The sequence below is a fragment of the Chelonoidis abingdonii genome, chromosome 1 (genome assembly GCF_003597395.2).
Source record: "Chelonoidis abingdonii isolate Lonesome George chromosome 1, CheloAbing_2.0, whole genome shotgun sequence".
Lineage (NCBI taxonomy): Eukaryota > Metazoa > Chordata > Testudines > Testudinidae > Chelonoidis > Chelonoidis abingdonii.
Window position 1 is genome coordinate 78,052,929 of NC_133769.1, and position 16,914 is coordinate 78,069,842.

Consider the following 16,914-nt stretch of genomic DNA (forward strand, 5'->3'; position numbering starts at 1 on the left):
TTTACATCACAATACCAAGAAAACCTGTCTCCGTCTTCCACAAAGAGACAAGCCTTAAACACCAGAGAACAGAGTTGATTCTCCCTCTTTCCCCTATAACTTTTTCCCCGTAGCTTGTTCCCGCCCTGGGACAATAGGAAAGTAAACCACAGAGCATGGGCTCCCCTCCCCCTAGCCTGTCACACAGAGGTAGACAGAGCTCCGGGCACAGAAATTCCTCTCCCCTTTGCCTCACTAGGAAAAGAAACTCCCACAAGTTTTAAAAAGAAAACTTTATATAAAAAGAAAGAACTTACATATAACAAAAACTCTGCATTAAGAAACTCAATACAGGGATATGGCTTATAAGAAAATAGGAATAAACAGTCTGATTTAAAAGATAGCCCAATTAAACCAGTCCAGCAAAATCAACACACATGTAATTACAAACCAAAGTACATAACAGCCTATTACTTTGTTTCCTTTGTACTCACACTTGATAGTAGAATATTTGAAAGAAGATGGAGTTAGAAGAAAAGCTTGTTTACTCACAGCCGAGGAAAACAAAAAGTCCCCGAGTTTCCAGTTCCCTCCCAGACTTTTTAAAAAAAATCCAGGTCTGATTGGTCCTCTGGTCAGGTGTTTGGTTCCCCCTTTGTTCACCCTTTACAGGTAAAAGAAAATTAACCCTTACCTATCTACTTATGACACAAACATCCTCCACTGTGGTAACCATTCTACACTTCAGAATTTTGGCTTGAAACCCACTTTTCACCCAGCCTTTCCTTAATTGTCTAAGATTCTGCAAACTGCCAACCTTGTACCTCTACCTTTTGTTTGTTTTCCATCTGTCCATATTATGTTCTGAGCTATTCTGCTGCAGATTATGTTCAAGTACTCTATATGGTTATAAAGTATTATGCATGTCTGACACTATATACTGTAAGTAATACCTCGCAATTTCTATTAGAAATGAATAGTGCTGCTCTATTTTTTTAAAATTCTGATGATTTATTTTGTGGGAATTACAGCTGGAAAAGAGAAGGGGAAATCGCAACAATTTCTCGAAATTTTATTTATGCTTTTTCAGCAAGCTAGAGGAATGAATTTTAAGCCTCAGATGCTACTGATTGGCAAAATCATGTAGTGAAAGGAACCAAGTAGGAGTGTAAAACCTTAAGGTCAATTTATGTAATAGCACAGAGCTAGCATTTTTCATTTTCATAGTACTTTGCAAATATTAGCTAATTAATCCTAATGGTCCTTCTCTCAGAAAGAGAACACAGTATATAATTATCCCTATTTTACAGATGAGGAAACAGAGAGGGAGGTTAAGTGATTTTTCCAAGGCCACACAGCAAGTCTGTGGCAAAGCAGGCATAGAACTAAGAGCTGCATGCCGTGGGTTCTGTGCTAGATTATGCTGTCATTTGTTTTAAACTTGAAAGGCGAATCTAATTGACCTATGTTTTATTCTCTTGATGAATTTTTCTTTAGCTAGCTTGCATGTTGAACAAAGTGATGTGTAATGAAATCAAAGGGTAAGATGAAGTGAGCCACATTCATACTGAAATTTCAAGATTTGTCCAGATTTCAGAACTCTGTACAGCTTTTTAAAAATTTAGTATAAATTATATTGACTATTTTAAAGCGTATGCATTTAAATAATTGTGTAGTAAATGGCACTGTGCTCAACTCAAAGTCAGTAAGATATTCTTTAGCAATTGCCCCAGTTAGTACTATAATTTGTGCTTTTTGAACATTGAAGTACCAAACCTCATGTTGGTATGATATGCTAGAAAGAGTTGCATCTTTGGAACAGAGATCAATCCGTGAGAAGTTCTTTTGGGAGAAAGTTCACAATTTAAATCTTATCATAAGACCCCAAATATAAGAAATAACAAGAACTTTCTGTTGGATATAGAAAAGTACAGATACGGTACCAGCTTGCCTTAATTTGTCTTGAATTTTAAATAGCTCTGGAAATGCTGCATGGACCATGATGATTGTTAGTCTTCTCAGATATTAACTGTGCTATAGACATAAGTCAACTGAGATGAAGTGATATGGAATGGGAGTACAGGCATTTGTTATAACCTCATCTCACTTGAAGTGGAGCATATATATACTTCACTACACTGAAATAAGATACTTTTTTCTGATGGCCATTAAATGTCTGTTAGATCTAAACACACTATTTGTTTAAGCATATTATTTTAATACTTTGAAAAATGTAAAACGAAAACTGCAAGGACGCTTCAAATATGATGTGGTCGGATGTACAGCTTATAGATGCTGTGCTTTAAATCACTGAAGCCTCTTGAGGTATGTCTACATTGCAATTAAATACCCATAGCTGGCCCATGTCAGCTCACTCCGGCTAAGAGTGTGTTTAATTGCAGTGTAGACATTCAGATGCAGTTTTTCATTTTCAACCCATTTTAGCATGAAATGGGATCATCACTGTGTCTCAGAGAAGCTTCTTCCAAAAATGGAGTGCTATCACCTGATGGACACTTAAAAGAACAGACCAAAAACAGTACTTGAACAAAACTCATGTCTCAAAATCATCATCTTTCCTGTCACAGCTAGGGGCACAGGGGCTGGGTGCTAGTAGAGAGCAGATTCTGGTCACTGAATGTCAGCAATCACGGCCTGCAGCAGAGTAGTCTCTAGGCAACCTCGTCAGTACAGCTGTGCTGCAGCAGGCTGCCTGACTGGCCCCATTCCCTGATTGGCTGGAGAGGCCAGTAGGCCAGCTTTTAGGACAAAAGCAGTTCGCTGGCTGCTCAGTGCTCATGTCTGTCAGTGTGACTGCTTCTGTATTATCTTCCTGCCTTGCACTCAGCCTTGCCTCAATTCTGCCACTACCTTGAACCCCTCTTTGCCTGCTTTCCTGCTTTCTCCAGCTTCTGACTTTTGGTTTAACCCTTGGCTCCAGCTTCTGCCTCTGCCTCTGCCTCTGACCCTAGTCCCAGGGTCTAACATTGGTCCTGATGCCTGACCACTAGGCTTGAGACTTTTTCCAACCACTAGGCTAGCCTGTCCTTCTGCTGGTTACCTCACACTGATACACAGACCTACCAGCAGCAGTAGGGAGTTGCGACTGCTCTCCTCCTTGCACCATGAGTTGCTCAGCTTTGCTCCACCAGGCCACAGGGGGACTGGAGTGACCTGTTCCTGACCCAGGAGCAGGCTATGTCTCGCAAGTGAAGTGGAAGGGACTCTGTGACTTGGGGCTCCTCTCCAGGTGGTAATGCCTACCGACTCACAGGGGCTATTACAGGGACGGGGAGTGCCCAGGCACTCATGGGGAGGAGCAGGCACAGGGAGGGGGTTTTGAGGCCCAGCTATTCACAGGGGCACTTATGGTTTGAAATAAACAAAAGGAATTACCTCTTCACATAACACACAGTCAAACTGTGGAACTTGTTGCCAAGGGATATTGTGAGCTATAACCAGGTTCAAAAAAGCATTAGATAAGTTCGTGGAGGATAGGTCTGTCAATGGCTATTAGCCAGAATAGTCAAGGATGCAATCCCATGCTCTGGGTCTCTCTAGCCTCTGACTGCCAGAAGCTGGGAGTGGATGTCTTGGCATGGATCAGTAGGTGATTGGCTCTTCCATTCATTTCCTCTGAAGCATTTGGCATTGGTCCTTGTCAGAGGACAGGATAGTGGGTTACATGGACCTTTGGTCTGACCCAGTATGGCTGTTTTTATGTTGGAGGTGGGGATGGGGGAAGGGAGGCGCTTTACATTCCTGAGGGAGCTGGCCAGGAGGGGGGCCACTGCTCATGAGTGCAGCCTCTTGTTCCTTGTGGCCTATTTGTGCAGCAGTTGGTTGTCTTGTCAGGCTCCCTGCCTGTCTCACTCCGTCACTGTGCAGTGGCAGCAGCCACCAACAGAGCAATTTAACCTTCCCTGCGCGGGCATGCTGAGGAAGTCTGTGGGGTCTCCAAGGACTGAGCCGTGTCCAGAGAATTCAAGCAGGGACAAAGTCAGAGTAGAAACTGGAAAAATACAATTATTGGATTTTTCAAAATACAGGAATTTTCCAGAGGTTTTTGGTGGAAAAAAACAAAAATAAGGGGCCTGATTTATTCTGAACAAGACTACTGTCTGCAGAGGCCAGGAGCTGCAGGGCAGGTCCCTACTGCCCGTGGTGGCTTGGAGCTGCAGGGGGCCCCCGCTACCTCAGGCAGTGTGAGTACCCATAACTCCCGGCCACTGCTGGTGGTGGGGGGACCCCGCAGCTCCCAGCCTCTGTGGGCTGAAATCACAGAGGTCTCACGGATTCTGTGACTTCTGCAATCTCTCTGACAAAATCATAGCCTTAAGTATGATTTATCTGCTTTTATGTAGAATGTTACAGAATACTTAACTGCAACTCTTCCTTAGTCCTATCTCATATGGATTATATGCCCACACAGTGGCAGCTAGTCCGGCTAGTAAAACTATGTAAAGATTAGTCTTCCCTCCTGCCCCCCCGCCCTTAAAATTTTCCACCATTGCACTACCACCAATGCAGTTCCACTAGTGGAATCAACAGAGTGCGTGTAGTATTGCCAGTCCCAAATTACTAGTCAGAACCACAAAATCAAAAATGAGTTTCTTAACGTGAGGGTTCTGTTCATTATTCTTTTGTTTTCTAATCCTTATCATTCTCTATTCATGTTTTCATGCTGTTCTCCACATCCATGAGGGCTAGAAACTTACTAAAAAAAATAAAGCTGACATGCTCATGTGACAACTTTACTCCAGAACAACAAATAAGCACAAGTCTTATGGCAAAAGTGCTTAGTGTAGCTCAGATAGTAGTAGCAGCAGTAAAGTCCATTTATTTATGTCTGAATAGTGGTGACAGCATAGAATTTTCAAAAGCCTTTTTGAGGCATTCTAACTTTGCACACTCAGCAGCTGACTTCCCAATGATCTGCCACACACCATCCACCCATCCATCTCCTTGCTGGTCATCCCCTACTATGATGACCCAACACCATTCCTTCCATAATAACTTCCTTGCATTATTTCTGTTTCCATGCGTGATGTGACCAAAGTACATAAGTTTATGCCTGTTGATTTCTGAGAGCAGATTTCACTTCTCTTCAGTAATATTTTTAAAATAAGCTTTTGTTCTCTTCCATCCAGGAGATGCACAAGTGTCTTTGCTAGCACCACATCTTAAAGACTTTAGTTTTCTTCTTGTCAGTTAGTTTCCAAGGAATTCCATCCATAAGTCATTACAAAAAAAATAAGCTTTTTATTTTTCTCATAGCAACTTATGGTTGTGAATTCTGGGAAACTAATGCTGCTGACAAGAAGAAAATTGACGCTTTTGAAATATGGTAGAACAGATGCTGGATTTCAATCATTGTTTCATTTAATCGTAAAGCGGCGAGGGCCATATTACTCCAAAGAAGACAACTGAGGGCCGAACCCCCCCCCTGTGCTGCCAAGCCCCCCCCCCCCCGAAACACAGCACCTCCAGCGCTACCCAGCCCGAAACAGCGGTATTGAACCTTGGTAATATGTTATAGCGGGCCCCTAAGGTAGTAAAATTAAGGTAAAAGAAAAATGTCTTTTTGCTAGAAGTAGAAGAAGATCTTCCCCCAACGTTATAGTCAATTGCCGTGTTGAATGAATGAGGTGTGAATGAGGAAGGGGTGGAAGGCAGCACCTCCAGACAGCTGCAACCCTTGGATAGGGGATGGGAGCCAGACCAGATCAGTAGAACAGGTCAGCCACTGACTCCTCGCTCGTCTCCTCAGCCCCCCACCCCTCTGGGTCGTCTACTCACCCCCTGCCACTGCCCGCACACTTGCTTCCTCAGCTCCCCACCCCTGCTGCCGGCTCACCTGCCCCCCCCACTGCCCGCCCGCTCACCTCCTCAGCCCCCTACCCCCGGCTTGCCTCCTCAGCCCCCACCACTGCCCGCCTGCCTCTTCAGCCCTTCTCCCTCACCCACCGCTTGCCTACTTACCTCCCGCGGGCCGCACAGTGAGCCCACATGGGCCACGTGTTGTGCAGGCCTTTTAATCTGACTGAGAGCAGATATGGATGACAAGATGGTTAAAGCACTGGTGTCGTCTGATGCCTTGTCTGTACTAACGCTGCCATTTGTGTAATATTACAAACACATAATAACACATTGCATAAATATTTTTAAAAATAAAGTATCAGCATATAAGTAAGCTTGAAGGTTATGAAACTTTCAGATTTTGATTTTTTAAAGAAAATTGATTTTATTCAATTTTAAAAATCTTGATTATGTGTGAAAGTCCAGAGACAAATTGGACAGCAGGAAGGCAAGATGGGATGCATTGGGGACAAGCAGAAATGTGTGTAGCTTACACTGAAGGTAGTTAATGGGGATTTCAGCGGAAAAAAAGTTTGCATATCCTTCTCACCTCAACACCAGAAAGCAGGACAGGAGAGCTAAAGGTAATGGGGAAGAAGGCTATATGCGAGGAGGTTGTGAGCAGAGATGTGAAGGAAGCATGACAGGGTTAGCAGGAATATGGAGTGAGAGAGAGCAAAGATAGGAAAGGGTAGGGGGCGAGGCATGGGGGAGCCATCTATGACACTCGCAAACAATGCCCCTATACTCTGGAGAAAATATTCATCTTGCTTAGCATGAGTTTCACTCCAATTAACTTGATCTTGTCTGAGATTAGATTTGCAGCATACAGAGTGGCTGGGGAAAGGTAATCACATGGGACCCTTTAAACAGCAAGTTCAGCAAAATTAGCCCTGACTAGTCTATAAACATAACAATGGGAGACAATAGTTGTTAGTATTTTAGATTAATTACAAACTAATTTATTCAAATGTAGCCTCCTTATGACTTTAATTAAGCTGAACTATATGGAAAGTTTGAAGATTCTATCTTATTCTATTGTTGAGGTTATTCTGGTCAAAAAGAGAGAGATGATAAATGCTGAACTTATTTTTTTTAAAAAGCTCATTTCAAAAAGATTTTAAAAATATTTTTAACTCAGACTAATTAATGAATTTCCTTTACTAAGAAGTTTGGAGATGGTACACTGTATTATTCATACATAAGAAAGCTACTCAAGTCCCATTCTAAGTTCAAAGCTCAACTCGTCTGTAACTATAGAGTTGGGGCCACTGCCTCCATCATGAAATTTCTGGTAATATACACAGTAAACTATCTTGGTCAGATTGTGAGATTGCACAGTATAAACTAAGAGCACTCTTGTTGTGCTTGCAGTTTTTCAGAGGAGAGAAGATTGGTTCTATTCTAAATAAGATGAGTCTGACTATTAGTTGGCTTTTACTTCTTGGAATACGACTAATATACATTTGGTTTAGTTAATTTTTGGAGGCAAGGTCTTGGAAGTCATGTCAAAACATTTTGTATGTTATTGTAAAGTCAGAGGTGCCCTGACTTTAAATTGTGCAGTTTAATGTTCTCACTCCCAGTGTAAATGAAGAGTACGTGATTTAAACAATCATTTAAAAAAGTAGAAACTTGTATGTGTGAAGAATACAATGTTCTCTTAAAAATGAAGTAAATGTGTGTATTGTGTGTAAGGGCTTTATTTACTGAATAATTTTATTAAACATTTTTAATATACTATGATCCTCTTTACTTTAGCCCAAACTTGTTGTAACTGCAACTTTTGGGATAGAACCAGGAAGGAGAGTGGAATACATGCCACTTCTAGAAAGAGCACTGGAGATGATAGAGCACCAGCCTGAGAAAGTTCTCATATACAGTCGACCTCACTTGGTAAACTTATAGTTGTTCTTGCTTATTAACTTTTTACGTGTCGTCTTCCTGTCCTTTTTTTTCCTTTTTAATCAAATATGTTTTGCTGTGCATTTTAATTGAGATCTTTCATGTCATGAGATTTAAATAACTTTTAATTAGCTAGTGGAGCTTCTGTGTCTGAGAGATTAGGTATACTAGCTTTGTTCAGCGTGTGCATATGAGAGACTGGATGCTGCATATCTTTTGAGCCACTGTCTTGTATTCCATCTGATTAAATTTCATTGAATGTTTCTTGGTGTATAGGGAACTGTTCCTCTAGTCTCAGGTCGTGATCTTGATTGGGATGAAGAAATAGCAAAAGCCAAGCTGCATGATTGTGTTGCTGTTCGTTCAGATCATCCACTTTACATTCTTTATACGTCAGGAACGACTGGCTTGCCCAAGGTAGGGTACTATCTTTAGTATAAATATCTGTGACCAAACTATTTTCTGTTCCATATCAAAGAGCATTTAATTAAAAGGCTGAAAATGTTTGCCAAAGCTCACCTCAGTGAATGATAAGCATTGTTAGAACTGCTTTGATCTCATTTACTCACATTTCATTGCTTTAACTTCTGAAGATTTAAAGTTCATTGTCTTCCAGTAAATCATATTAGTGGATCTAAATGTGAATGACATAAAATAAACTGCAATCTAATCTAAATGTTTGTTTAATATAAATTCTTTAGGAGAAGGGACATATTTCTTATCTATGTATGCACCCTCTATATTAGCAGTGTGATATGTGATATGTTTATATAATAATTTAGTGATAGGTTGGTCAACAGTGTTTACTTTGTGATCACTTTTTGTTTTATACTGAATAAAGCGGGATCAGATAACAGTCCGTGAATTTTAACTGGAATCAGAGTGTAATGTTGACTAATGTCACATGTAATGTTCATACGCTCCTTTTTTTTTTTTTTTTTTTTTTAAATGGAGGAAGTTGAGATTGAATAAGGTTAGACAACTAAGGCAGCATATGCTTTTCAAATTCAGTCAGTTATATATCTTTAGAAGAATTCTGATATGCTGAGCAGAACACAGAATGCCCCAAACTTTTTTCTTGGCTACTTTATTCCTATATTAAAAGATTTTCCTGTGTATATTTGTATATTTTTTCCAATTCCTCCCGCCCCCAATCCCCAGCAACTTTAGCCAAAAACTTAAGGTATCCAAGAATTAATGAAAATTTACATTTTGTCTGCTGTCCCCCATTATTTTAAGATTAAATGTCAAACCTGTTTCACCTTTGCCTGTTGGCTGACTCTTGCTAAGAGCAGTCTAAAACTGTACACTACTAAAGCAGCAGCCCATAGGGTTGTGTTAGAACTTTCTTACCGCAAAGGAAAGGACTATTTCTTCAGTAAAATGTTTGAAGCAATACTCCATTTAATCACATATGATGCAGATTTAAGTATCTTCTCAAATACAGTAAAAAGGTCTCCCCTCGTGGGAGAGCGGTGGGAGGGTGGAGGAAGCATCTAAAAGACTAAGTGGAAAGCCCATTTTATCTTTGTGGAAAACAGACACTTAATATCTGTCAGTCTGTGAGTTAATTAATTCTTTCTGGCCCTAGGTCACCTTTCAGTGAGACATTTCTCCTCCTTTGGTGTTTACACCTCAACTGCTAGAAGAGGGCCTCATCCTCCCTGATTGAACTAACCTCGTTATCTCTAGACTGATTCTTGCCTGCATATTTATACCTGCCTCTGGAAATTTCCACTGCATTCGTCTGACAAAGTGGGTATTCACCCACGAAAGCTTATGCTCCAATATGTCTGTTAGTCTGTAAGGTGCCACAGGACCCTCTTTCGCTTTTTACAGATCCAGACTAACATAGCTAGCCTCTGATACTTAATATCATGACACTTAACTCTAAATTTGTTTTTGGTTTACTGATTCTAGGGAGTGTGGGAGATGGCTGGGAGTAGGTAAGAGCATGTCAGTGAGAAATCTGGGTCCAGAGGTGCCAGCTATGTGCTTTTCCATCCCTTTCACTTACCCCATTCTGGTACTGCAAAAATTTTTCTATATCATAACAAGTTGGAAAGAGAGCTGTGTAGTGCTGGTGACTGGGTGAGGTCAGTGGAATACATAATGAATGGCCTAGTAGGTGGAGGAAAATATTGAGTGAGCAGAACCGGGGAAAAATAGCTAAAAATACAATTGCACAACAAGAAGAAAACCAAATAAGACGGAGAAATGGGGGCAGAGAATAGAAAAGAAAATCTTAAAATAGAGGCAATGACTGGCATGAACGGACATAGGTTGAGAGAGGGGGAAGGGATTCCTAGGTGCCTATTCATCTTGAGGTGAAATATAACTAAAAAGGCTAGGAACGCTACTTACCCTCAGTGACTAGGAGCTTTTAACAAACAGATAGCAATCCAGTTAATCAAAGCACAGAGGAGTCAAATGCATGATGCTTCTTTTGGAGAATTAAAATAAAGTACTTAGATGAAATGGCACAGTTATTTGTGGGGTATTGCAGCTAAGCTTATATAAGTAGGTGCAGATAGGTCCTGTGATCCCCACTCTTCCAAAATTTCTAGCGACTGCTGTGCTAACTGCATCTCAGAAGCAACGTTTAGATGTCAGTAGAGTTAGCCAAAACTCGTAATTTCCAGTTAGGAGAAAATTTCCGCTTTTTGAAATTTGTTTTAGTTTTGATTCAGACTGGAATAAAACATATTTTTTTCAAAATTTCCTGCAACCCACACATTCTATTTAAAATTTTGCTTTGAAAACTTCGATATATGATGTTTCCAAAGTGAAATAGGCTCCCCAGGATCCTGCCACTAGTGTATGAAATTGATTGTGATTCTTGTCAGTTTTTCTTCTGCCCTATGCTGTACAGCACTGGTGAAACAGCAGCCAGATAGCCAATCTGTCAGACTCAGTATGTTTTTGTGAAACATTCTGGGCTCAGTGAATCAGCATTGAACTAGTTTGGTTGGAAATTCTCAATCAGCTCTAGTTCTTAACATAACTGACTGCAAGATGCTGTTAACAGCAATATATGTATAATTCCATAGCATGGTGCTTATGTTCTGTTGCTGAAGAGAACGAGAGGATTAATTTCTGTACATACTTGCATTAAATTTTCTTTTATTTTAAATGTTTTATAACATTTGTTTGTAAATGTGTGGAAAACTGATTTTAAGGAGAGAATTTTAGCTGAGTGATGGTTGTGTTGTGTAAATAGTTGAGATCAGATCTATTTTTTGCTCTGTCTTTTGAACTGATCCTCCAGGTAATAATGCAAAAGTTAATTTTAATCTGTGCTTGGCCTTTCTTCAATGGGACTACTTGTATAAGCAAATATTTGTAGGATTGGGCTGTTATATTATCCTGATAAGGCAGGGATGTCAAAGTTGAAGTTAGACAACTTAAAATATTCTAGCTAATTTATAGTAATGAGATTTTTTTAATAGCGATTTAATGTGTGTTTGCCTTTTAAGTGATCTTAATTTTAAATTACTTCTCATTTAGGGTGTTGTTAGACCAACAGGTGGCTATGCGGTTATGTTGAACTGGACAATGTCAGCTATATATGGACTCAGACCTGGAGAGGTAAGTGCTATTTAAATTGTAGTTGCATGTATTAAAACTTTTTGGAACTCTTTTTTTTTTTAACTGAATTTAATTTTTATTTTATTTTAGGTATGGTGGGCAGCTTCTGACTTAGGCTGGGTAGTTGGCCATTCCTACGTTTGTTATGCACCTCTCCTGCATGGGAATACAACTGTTTTGTATGAGGTAAATGCTTGAAAGAGACAGAATATCTTTTATTGGACCAACTTCTGTTGATGGGAGGTACACGTGTTGGAGCTACACAGGGCTCTACTTCAGGTTTGACATTTTACCATCTTAGTGCTATGTTTAGATGTGTTGCTTTTTAAAATTCCTGAGACTACTTCAAAATAAAATTAACTGAACCTAGCATGAACCCTAATCCTGCAAAGACTTTTGCACCTTAACTGCGTGCATAAGCGGTTCTCAAACTTTGGCAATCGAAGGACTCCCATTTTGATTTAAAATTTTTTTGGGATCCCACAATTCCCCCCCCCTGCTCAGCCCTTACCCTGCCCCCTTCACCTAGGCCATGCCCCCATTCACTCCACACACACCCGTCGCTCGCTCTCCCCCACCTTCACTCTCTTTCACCAGGCTGGGGCAGGGGGTTGGGGTGCAGGCTCTGAAAAGGAGTTTTGGTGCAGGGTGAGGGCTCTGGGCTGGGGAAGGGAGTGGGTGGAGGAGGGGCTGAGGTGACTGGCACTTACTCTCTGGCAGCGGCTCCTAGGTGGGGGCCTGGAGGTCTCCATGTGCTGCCTCTGCCTGCAGGCACTGCCCCCTCAGCTCCAATTGGTTTTAGTTCCCAGCCAATGGGAGTTGCAGAGCCAGCGCTTGGGCTGGGGGCAGTGAATGGAGACCCCCCTCCCTGTTCCACCGGGCTACAAGGACATTCTGGCCACCTCTGGGAGCGGCATGGAACTAGGTTCCCTGCTCCTTCTCCACCCTCCCAGTGCCTCCTTCACGCTCAGGAACAGCAGTTCCCCGGCATGAAGGAGACGCTGGGAGAGAGAGGGAGGAGTTGATCACCGTGGCTAGCAGACCCCCAGGGTTACCCTCGGGGACTTCTAGGGATCCGTGGACCCCAGTTGGAGAAACGCTGGCATACATAATTCCATTAAAGGCAACAGGATTACATACATATATACAGTTAAATACATATATGTCTTTGCATTAAGTTAGATGCTTGTGGGTCTTTGCATGATCGTGGGAAATAGTGTGCTATCATGAAATAAACGTAAGTTTGGGAAGAAATTTGGGATGTTGTTATCCTGGGCCAGCAAAGAATGACTGCTTTGGAAGAAACACTTTCTTAACCATGGAGATAATGGAGAATTGGCTTTAGATGTTTAGCGCTGTGGTTCCCAAGCTTTTTAGTGCTATGGCTCCCATACGGATGTTTTAAAACTTGGTGGCTCCCTACAACCAAGTACAGTGGTTTTTTTGTTTGTTTGTTTGTGTCATAAACAGATAGCTAAGGGTTAATGTTTCTTTTACCTGTAAAGGGTTTACAAAGGGAACCAAACACCTGACCAGAGGACCAATCAGCAAACTGGATTTTTCAAAGTGAGGGAGGGAACTTCTGGGTGTGTTTTGTCTTTGTTCTGCCTGTTTGTTTTCTCTCAGCTATGAGGGAAGAGCTTTTTGTTTTGTTTTCTATCTTGCCAGCTTCTTTCTACCCTTCTGTTCCCAGGAGTGGTACAAGGAAAAGCCGCCATTAGGTTTATATTCTTGTATTTTGTATTACTTGGCGCAGTTGTGGAATGTTTAAATTGATATCTTCTTTAAATAAGGCATGCCTTCTTTCTATGTTTCTTTTAAGCAATAGGCCCTGTGTTATGCTCATCTTGCATGCATGTGTCATCGTTCCATTTTGTCGTGTCTTTCTCTTTTCCTTTCTTTTTATATAGTCTTTCTTTTTTTAAAACATTGATGTTGGATATTTCATATTATCCTAAAGTAGCAAGGATAGGCTCTCTGTGCAGGAGTACTGTCTTTTCAGGGAAAGACTGGGAGGGGCAACGAGTCTTCTGAGAGGGACGGAGCACTAGGCGAGGAGGGGTTGGAAGTGGCTTCTGCCCTTATGGCTGAGTGAAGGAAAGTGGAAGGTAATCGTCCTCTCTGTTTTGTGTCAATGGGATTGGCGGAATTCTTAGTTTCCCAGGGTGATTATCCTGGGAGGATGCATTGGGTAAAGAAGCGGAAGGAAAGATCGGGTTTATTCCTTTGTTGGAGGTATCCCAGTTGGATCTGATAAAGCTGCGGCAGGCAGTCTTCGCCGCCGCCGACAGGTCCTGGAAAGGTTCTTGGGAAGCATGAGGGAAGCAGAAAGTTCCTTTGGAGCAGCTTATCAGTGTGGTATATAATCCGAATGCTTGTGGTAGGACATGCTGGCAGCCGAGGTACGCCTTACCTGAATCTCCGTCAGGATTAAGACGGCAATAGAAATGTAAAAATCCCTAACGCAGCTACCGTGTTACATTAAGACTTGGAGTAGTTCATGCTCGATAACAGCACAGCATTGGACGTAAGTAGGATCCCCTGATTATGCGGCGAAGGCTCAAGGTACTACTTTTTTAACATGCGCGTATCCGTTTGCTTTATGTCTCCGGTATTTTTACATTGGAACCCTTCTACCACGGTTATCTAGATACTCGCATGAATACGGCGAGTTCAGACATGGCTGTAGGCCACACCTATGGTCATGCAATACTCAAGATTGAGTTTTGCATATGATTTTGCCCTTACTGAGTCCATCTCTTCTTTGGTTCTATGGTCCTTCGCGAATCCCATGATCCCCATGTGCATTGAGGTTGCTTTCATTCACGGAGATTGCACAGCTTTAATGGTTATGATCCTTTTCCAGGTGCATGGACTCTAAGTGAAAGGATCGGTGACTCTTCCTCCCTAGTGTCAGCTAGTTCTCTTCGCCAAAGTCCTTCATTAACTTATACGCTTTAGTATACTGCTTTGGTCAATTGTATGCATCCAGAAGTGATGCGCCCTGTAGAGCCCACACACCGATGTTAGTGGGATTGGACAATGTGGTTACTTAGGATAATGGTGCTTGGCTCTTAGGGTTTTAGGCCTGGGTTGAACAGCTGGCTGGGCCCCTGATTTGTTGAAAACGTTTGACTGCGCTTTGCGGGTGTTGACATTAAAGATGACCGTTGAGGTCCTCGTCAATAAATTGTCTTACTTTTTGTTTTGTCACTGCCTTCCTGCGTGTTTTATCCTGATTGGTGGCAGCGAGATAAGATCCAAGCTGGTAATTAAGCTTGGAGGTTCATGCTAAGCACCCAGATTTTGGACGCTAAGGTCCAGATTTGGGACAGAGGCTTATTACAGTTTGTTTGTTTGTTTTTTAATTGACTTAGGTACTAGATTCAAGAGTTCAGGGCACTATGGTTCAGATAGTTTTGCATCTTGACTTGTCCTGCAGTCCCACTCTTCTTTTGGATCATGGTCCTGCCCCATCAGTGCACGGCCCAGGAGATGTAGCCCAGTTAAGATCTTCAACCAGTATGAATTAATCAAGGATCTTGAAAATTTCCTCACTAGTTGTTCAGCTTAGGATTTCTTTGCAAAATAAGTCTTCAACTATTATACCTGCTTTGTCAAATTGCATATGCATCAGAAGCTGAGCCATGTAGGCGATGTCTGTGAATTGGAATGGGTTACCTAGGGAGGTGGTGGGATCTCCATCAGAGGTTTTTAAGGCCTGGCTTGACAAAGCCCTGGCTGGGATGATTTAGTTGACGTTGATCCTGCTTTGAGCAGGGTGTTGAATTAGATGACCTCCTGAGGTCTCGTCCAACCCTAATTGCCTCTTCTTAATTTGTTTTGTCAACTGCTTCTGGATGTTTTCTGCAAGATAATCATTGTGTCGGTGGATGGTATTATTTGACATAAAAATGGTTATCAGTGCCATGGCTACTTGTTCCCCAGTCATAATTCTACACGTCTATTGTTGCTGGAAGTTAAATTGTTTGGTAAATGGTGTGTGCAGATTTACCTTTTGCAATTCACCTGGACACAACACAAGATCATTTAAAGCATTTTTGAGGAACAGTTGCTTCTTTATACATGACTTCTCTCATCCCTGCCACTCCCCCAAGCTTTAATTCTTCTTTTTTCCAAAAGAAAAATTGCTGCTTTTGTTTTTCAGATTCTGGGTGTTCAGTTTCTAAATGTTTCTGTAGTTTCCCTGGCCTAATGCTTTCATTTACTAACACTTGAAAACAAGTAATATGTTTTGGCTATGGACTTTCCTCAGTAATACTGAGACACAAAAATTCAAATATAATGTAACTATCATCACATTATCTACTTGTCTTCATGTTATGTTTAACGCTGTTAAAACCATCATCATCTTCAGCCAAACATTAGCTACATGTAGGCTTAGTATGTGGTAAAAGTTGTTCCCTTATAAAAATCAGACACTGATACCCACACACTCCAGGGCATCCACTTTTACCTAGTTCCTAGGGCTCAAGGGTTGACTTAGGCATCCCCACCCATTCCCAGTTCCTAGGGCTCTGGGGGAAAGGCATCTACCCATATCCAATTCCTAGGGCTCAGAGTGCACTCTGCTATGGGTTTGCAGGATCTTTTTACCAGTGAAAGTGTCTTACAAGGTAATATCCTTAACCTCTTTTTGTTAACAATTACCAAAACAGAATGCACACGCTAAGCATAGACTCATAGACTCCTAGATCAGAAGGGACCAATATGATCATCTAGTCTGACCACCTGCACAAGGCAGGCCACAAAACCCTACCCATACACATTTATAACAGCCCCTAACCCATGACTGAGTTATTGAAATCCTCAAAATTATGATCTGAAGACCTCAAGCTGCAGAGAATCCACCAGCAAGCGACCCATGCCCCACGCTGCAGAGGAAGGCGAAAAACCTCCAGGGCCTCTGCCAATCCGCCCTGGAGGAAAATTCCTTCCCGACCCCAAATATGGCGATCAGCTAAATCCTGAGCATGTGGGCAAGACTCACCAGCCAGCACCCAGGAAAGAATTCTCTGCAGTAACTCAGATCCCATCCCATCCAACATCCCCTCACAGACCATTGAGCAGACTTATCTGCTGATAATCCAAGATCAATTGCCCAAATTAAACTATCCCATCATATCATCCCCTCCATATACTTATCAAGCTTAGTCTTAAAGCCAGATAAGTCTTTTGCCCCCACTACTTCCCTCGGAAGGCTGTTCCAGAACTTCACTCCCCTAATGGTTAGAAACCTTCGTCTAATTTCAAGTCTAAACTTCCTAATATCCAGTTTGTACCCATTCGTCCTTGTGCCTACATTAGTACTAAACTTAAATAATTCCTCTCCCTCCCTAACGTTAATCCCCCTGATATATTTATATAGAGCAAGCATATCCCCCCGGAGCCTTCTTTTGGCCAGGCTAAACAAGCCAAGCTCTTTGAGTCTCCTTTCATAAGGCAGATTTTCCATTCCTCGGATCATCCTAGTAGCCCGTCTCTGAACCTGTTCCAGTTTGAATTCATCCTTCTTAAACATGGGACACCAGAACTGCACACAATATTCCAGGTGGGGTCTCA

General features: G+C 41.8%; 1 protein-coding gene across 2 annotated transcripts in view; it reads left to right on the top strand.

Moving 5' to 3' along the window:
• The window catches only part of ACSS3 (acyl-CoA synthetase short chain family member 3), a 113,446-nt gene that overhangs the window by 13,114 nt on the left and 83,418 nt on the right, over positions 1–16,914 (top strand). Inside the window, exons 3-6 of one of the 2 annotated variants that reach the window (XM_032768209.2) lie at positions 7,600–7,734; positions 8,020–8,160; positions 11,251–11,331; positions 11,422–11,517. In XM_032768209.2, coding sequence (XP_032624100.2) covers positions 7,600–7,734; positions 8,020–8,160; positions 11,251–11,331; positions 11,422–11,517 — 453 coding nt within the window. Of the gene's footprint in view, positions 1–7,599; positions 7,735–8,019; positions 8,161–9,334; positions 9,499–11,250; positions 11,332–11,421; positions 11,518–16,914 lie in introns of those variants that run through there. The other variant, XM_032768210.2, reaches the window with a different exon arrangement.